Source organism: Lycium barbarum, chromosome 11 (assembly GCF_019175385.1).
Source record: "Lycium barbarum isolate Lr01 chromosome 11, ASM1917538v2, whole genome shotgun sequence".
NCBI lineage: Eukaryota > Viridiplantae > Streptophyta > Magnoliopsida > Solanales > Solanaceae > Lycium > Lycium barbarum.
In genome coordinates, this window is record NC_083347.1 from 104,283,048 (window position 1) to 104,289,497 (window position 6,450).

Below are 6,450 nucleotides of genomic sequence, written 5' to 3' on the forward strand. Positions count from 1 at the left end.
TTTTATTCAGAAGTTTTGTCATTAGTTTGCCTTTGTTCCTGTTTGGACATGAAATTTTGTAACTAGTCTGTTTTCTTTCTTGGAGGCATTAAGGAATTGACAGTTAGTTCTTTTGAGGTGCTCATTAGGTGTACATGTTTGTTGGTTTAATGGTAATATTCACGGTTTATTAGCAAAAAAAAAAAAGGCATGAAGGAGTTCTAATATTGTCGAAGTCATAATTCTACACGGCATATAAGTTGAAGTCGAACACAAACCTTAGTTACTAGCTTAACGTACTGCACTGACCGAAATAGAACTTAAAAATATCAAATCATACCAAATTAATCTGATATGACAATGATATAATATTTTAATACAATCAAAGTTTACCGAACATAAATTTTCAAAGTCGTATTGTACCATACCATGAGCATCTCTAAATGGAAAGAAAGAAGTATAGATCTCTCGGAAAAAGAATCATAAATAACCACTTTTCAGCCCACCTGTAACTGAGAAATAATTATTATCGTTGAGTTTCAAAATCAACAAGTGAAATCCTAATAACTGAGGTGTGCGCAAGCTCGCCCAGACACCACTAGTACAACAAATATATATTGATCCTAGTAAGCAGCACATTGTTTTTGCACTTGGATCAATACACACATGTCAAACAGTCTAGGGAGGAGACAAACAGAAGAATGAAACTTTTATAATTACTCTCAGTTTACATCTTCTTAAATGTACAATAGTTGAAGAATTAACAAGATTACATACAATAGTTACCTTAAAAATTCTAAATCAACAGCTGCAGAAGTAAGAGATTTAAGCATTGTAGATTTTCCTTAGTACTCCTAAAACCCGGTTCGCTACTTCTTGCCCAAAAAGCCTAGGGAAGCTTGATTCAAGATCAATCTCAATAGTCTTATTCTTAATTACTCCATCTCTCTGCCCCAAATCTGCACTTTCATCATCCGTTAATCTCCTCTCAGCACAAGCACACAGATCCAACCATGTATCCAACGTTACCTTAGCAACAGGACTTATATGATCCCGAATTATCTCATCAATACGAGTGGCCTCGGAAGGTTCGGTTTCTATAGAAACCAAGATAGCCGATGGAGAGACAAGAGCTCGAATATACAAAGACGAAGAGAAGTAAGGCTTCACCTCGGGTAGGTTCTCGAGAAGTTGTCTTTGTTTGTCTAATTGTGTTTCCTCGTAAAAGGCTTTAAGGTAATCGGGATGTTGGACGAGGTCCTTCCGCGGAGGTAAATCAAGAATGAGGATGAGAGATGTTGGGCTGCTGCGGATGACTTCGATTAAGAAGTTTGGTGCATCAGTTGAAGGTTTTAAATAGGCTGAAAGGCTTGTTATGTTTAAGGCTCCACCTGTGGGTAAGTTGCAGTGAACCCAACTACCAAGTATGAAATCAACCTGTAACAATTTAGAAAGGAAAAAGTTTACCTTGCATGTACTGCAGATGGTACTAGAATTACAAGAACCACTTTATTATACAACTTCACAAGTCTCAACTACTGCAAAAGTTGAAATCATTTACTGTGTGTTCCCAGTTCATCTTTTATTAGACGTGTTAGAAACAGAACCTTAAATCACAAAAAGAAACAAGACTTAATGAAAATCTGCAAAGCAGTCAATGGAACTATTAACTATGAGCATGTTTGGATGGGCTTAAAAAAAGCAGCTTATAAGCCAAAAAAAAAAAAAAATTGGGCTACCCCAACTTTTTATTTTATTTTTTGGCTTATAAGCTGCTTTAGATAAGCTAAGCCAAACGGGCCCAATTATTTTTTTGGGCTTATTTTAAGCACAAAATGGCTTTAAGCTGGCCAGCCAAACACTAAAAAAAGCTGAAAACAGCTTATAAGCCAATCCAAACGGGCGCTTATAAGCTGTTTTCAGCAACTTATAAGCCAATCCAAACGGGCGCTATGAACTATTATTAAGCAGAGGCATAGGAAGTTTTTGATCCACTCAAGCGAACTAGCAAAGAAGCAACATGTCCAGTCACCCGGTCTTTAGGATTCTTACGATACCAGAGCGACCCTAAGCAGAAATACTGTAATAATATCAACAAACTACCGTTCTCTTGTGCTTGCAGACATACCGAGCTCCACATATTCTTGTACAATCAAAGAAGATTGACTCCATAAAAGATGGGATCAGTAGATGACAATTCACTAAAATTTCATCTTCTGAGATCCTTGAAAGGCTGTGAACACTAGAGCCAGTGAAAGGGTAGCTGTTAAAGCATAAACTGCTCGTTTTTCCTTCCTCGCGAGTATAGCACAATGAGCCCAAGTTATGGCAGCTCCGGATAAAAGGGGAATAAGGTATTAATAAAAGGGATTTCCCAAGGATCTAAAACCGCAATCCCTTTTGGGGGCCAAGTACCCATGGTAGAGTAGGGGACAAGAATACATGAATAGAAGCCAGATCCAAATTCAAGAATGAACAAGCATAGGAAGATTAGATTGATGAACTAACTTGATGTTCCTCAAGACTTCCTACTAACTATCTCCGCCATGCTTTTGCAATCCTTATGTATAACTTCCCCAAAAAGGCATCAGGTGAAAGAAGCTCACACAAGTGCAGAAGACTACAAATTATGCACAAGGATAATACTTGAATCGAGCTGTTAGCTAGGCTATTTTTACATTTGCCATTTGGATTGTGCCGATTTGAATACTAACCACTGATTGAAGAACCTATTATAGAATTAAGAGGCTCTTGTTTCATCTACAGAATTAGGGCCATGTCCAAAATGAATTTTAAGATCTCTAAAATTGTTCCTATTTACTAGTAAGTGCAAGCTAGATAGTTTGAACAAGAAATGCCCAATTTGTCATTGGGACAAAAGAAGCAGATTTGATAAAAACCTTGTTTAACATCATTGGTTGGAATCAGCAGCCTATGGACAAAGTCACAGAGTAATAGAAATAGATTTGTTTCTCTTCTAAATTCCTCTGAGCACCTTGTACAAACAAGTATTTGGCATTTCAACTCATGCTAATTACAACAATTAAATGACTAATATAATTAGCATACTGATTACAAAGGTCAATCTACATAAGCACATTTGGTATGTGTTAACTCCTCTGTTTAAGCCAAATCCACTAAAATTAGATTATCAGAGTTATAGTAAGAACTTTCTCAATCATTATCCTATACATGATGATTTTCTTGTTTTCTTTATCGTCTTCACCATGTGCAAGATAGCAGTGATATCATCCACATTGGAGGATAACCGCCTAACAGGACAAAACTATATGAAAACTATAAGCGCATTTTTTCTCACACATAGGAGCAATACAAACAACCTATTGGAGGCAACAGCATAGAATCAAGTGAAATGGGCTGAGAAGGACAATCTATTCACTCAAGTGTCAATCTTGCTTTATGTGGTTGCCTGGAACTCGGGTTGGATTAAGAGCATTTCTGTGGATGTTGTTCAAGTCAAGCTTCCTCATTGTCCTTCCAGGACATTTCAAACAGGGGCAGAGGCAGAGGGTGCAAGGAGGTTCAATTAAAAATTATACTACGTAAATAGGTATGCTTTGTGCACCATGGAAAATTATTGTGTGTTTTTACATATAAATAAGTTATCGAATCCCCATGGCATAAGATTTTTTTGTTTGAATCCCCTTATATGAATTCCTCTCCCGCCACAAATTCCATACACCATTTACGTATATGGAGTAGTATTTTGAAAATTACTATATATTTCAACCAAAACAACATTTACAAAATAGTAGTGGTACAGACAGCAGTACTAAGCACGCATCTGCTTCTAAATAGACAATTAATGTAAGAGTTTAAGTTTTATGTATATTCTTACAAGCATTTAACTGATATGTTAAACTACACTGTTTAATCAAAACGAAGCATTACGACAATGTGATTTCTGCCTGAATGTTGAAGTAAAGATATTCAACCAAGCACGAGCAAACAATGAGAGTGACTATGTCTTTCTTAACTTAGCCAAATGCCGCACCTAATTAGTTATATGCACACCAAATTTCCACTGTCCTATTCTACTACTATCCAGTATATAACGTAGATCCTTAACTTATATGATACAACTGATTTGAATAGACACAACGCAAATGTAGACATGACTGAGTATATAATAAGTACTTCATCCTTTTTAATTTATCTGTCTTAGTTTGACTAGGAACATAGGAATATAAAACACAATTTTGAATATTGGGGTCTTAAATATGACATGGAAATGTTGGAATTGAAAAAGTCATTCCTTCCATTTCAATCTATGTGACACTCTTTTCTTTTTAATCGGTCTTAAATATAGAATGGCATCTTTATATATTTAATAACAATTTAATTTTAAACTTTTTAATTTACCCGTAAGGAGATGATTTATGGTACACAAAAATATGTCTGCCTCATTTTAGAGCACAAGGTTTAAAAGTTTTATTTTCCCTTAAAGGAATTGAGATAGACGGAGTATCACTCTCTCCGTTTCATAATAAGTGACGCGTTTAGCTTATGCACGCCCCTTAATAAATTACTCGCTCCTAGAAAATTAGGAGTGATATTATGTCTAAAAGAGACTAAAAAGGCAAGTAAGACATAGAAATTAAAGTGAAGGGAGTAACAGAGATCAGTAGTACCTGAGAAGAGGAGTTTCCAGATCTGACATAGAGCGAAGCATGTGCACTTCCAGTTTCATTCTCAAAATACTGCACATTCTCAGGCAGACTACAAGCAAGCAGAGATGTTCCAAGCCTATTCTCAACAGTCGATACAAGTCCCACCATTAATTCCCTATGTGGAACAGAAACATAAGGAAATTCCTTGAATTTCGACTGACTTTCATTTTCCATGGAACTTGACAATGAAGAACAAGAGAAACGTTTTCTGAGGGAAGAAGAAGAAGAAGAAGAAGGGAGTGGTAATAGCGTGAGAATTGAAGTGGAAAATTGGGAAGAGAAGAGTGGAATAGCAGCCATAACAGGACTGCCATGTCTACTGCTATCTCTTTGCTTTTTGGAAAGCAAAGGAACGTGACGTGTGGGGACTTCTTTCCAGTCTCAAATCACATTTGATTGATCAAATTTGGAAAAACATGTATTTTCGAGCGTATATTACGTAATTAAGTTAACTGTACAAAATATGATATTTTTTTCTTTATACAACAAGCTTAACGATTTAAAAGTATAGTTAAATGACGTGATCACTTAAATTTATCTACATAATGTATGTTTGAGAACAGATACATAATCTTTTTTAAAAATTTAAGCCGAAAATATCTAATAGAAAAATTATACCATATGTTTAAGTGCTCAATCGGAGGAAGGCTATAATTTTAAGAGTCTAAATGAAATTCACTGACGAATCTGAAGGCTAATCGATATACTTTGCCAGTTAATAAATTGAAAATATTTTTGACATATTATTGAAGTGTAGAATATTTTATAGAAAAAGTATCTGTTGAAGATAATAATAGTATTCACAAATTGGATACTGTTTTTGCAAAATCTTTGGGTTTTAGAGATTGATAACAACATTCACGTGTTGATTAGAATAGTTGCACAAAAGTTTGGTAGAAATTTTACCTCCGTCCCAAGAGGAAAGTCATTCTCCTCCTTTTTCGTAAATATATTTTTGGCAACCAAACACAAGGTGAACTTATTTTCTGAAAAATATTTTTAAAAATTATTTTTCCTCCTACCTAACGGCTAACCCCACAATCGTGACATTAAATTAATAAATTAAAATAGTTCCTTATACATACTTTCATAAAAGACATTTATTATTTTATTATAATTAAATAATATATATATATATATATATTATTTTATTTTATTACTTTTAAAATTAAATATTTGATAAAATGTAAATATAAAGCAAAGCACGAGAGAAAAAAATTCTTCCAATTATTATGTACAGTTCATTGATTTATATAAGGTAGAGCATTGACTATTGCTTTAATGAAAAACAGAACCTACAGAGTATACAAGAGTAGGTTCCATTTTATTGCTTTCAAATATTTTGACTTTTAGAGGAATGATTATAAATAGACATTAATGTATGTAATTTTATTACATTAACGGGGAGCCATACAGGTATTCAGAGGAAGGGGGCAACCTATTCAGAGAAATAATACACAAGAAGTGAACGTATCTAATCAATCCTTTTTATGCGAAATTGTCATCATAGAAAGGGGAGAGATTGTTAGCATTATAATGATGATAATGTATCAAAGATTAGACTATCATTGTGAATGTCATTGTAGGATCAAAACAAACAAAAACCAGAGATAATTGCCAAGGAAAGTTGAACTCAAAGAAGATGATAAAGCCCAAACAAGGAAAGAATGACCAGATCTAGCTGGCTCAAGAAACAGAAGGGGCAATTCGCAGAATTGCCCTTCTTTTGGGGTGGTCTTTAATTTTTTCTCCTCATATTTGAAATCTTTAAATTTTGCCC

At 34.5% G+C, this 6,450-nt stretch overlaps 1 protein-coding gene across 1 annotated transcript; it reads right to left on the reverse strand.

Annotated features, from left to right (window-relative positions):
* Positions 1–671: 671 nt before the first annotated feature.
* On the reverse strand, positions 672–4,993 carry LOC132617393 (red chlorophyll catabolite reductase, chloroplastic). Its single transcript, XM_060332384.1, has 2 exons — positions 4,632–4,993; positions 672–1,416 (listed from the first exon to the last, which is right to left on the reverse strand). Exons 1-2 carry the CDS (start codon positions 4,968–4,970, stop codon positions 805–807), a joined length of 951 nt encoding a protein of 316 aa, XP_060188367.1. The 5' UTR covers positions 4,971–4,993; the 3' UTR covers positions 672–804.
* Positions 4,994–6,450: the final 1,457 nt, after the last annotated feature.

Excerpts from the sequence above, each read along its gene's own strand:
- LOC132617393 (XM_060332384.1), bottom strand. The coding sequence starts at position 4,970 with ATGGCTGCTATTCCACTCTTCTCTTCCCAATTTTCCACTTCAATTCTC. Across the intron at positions 1,417-4,631 it reads CTGGAAACTCCTCTTCTCAG|GTTGATTTCATACTTGGTAG; the intron begins GTACTACTGATC and ends AAATTGTTACAG.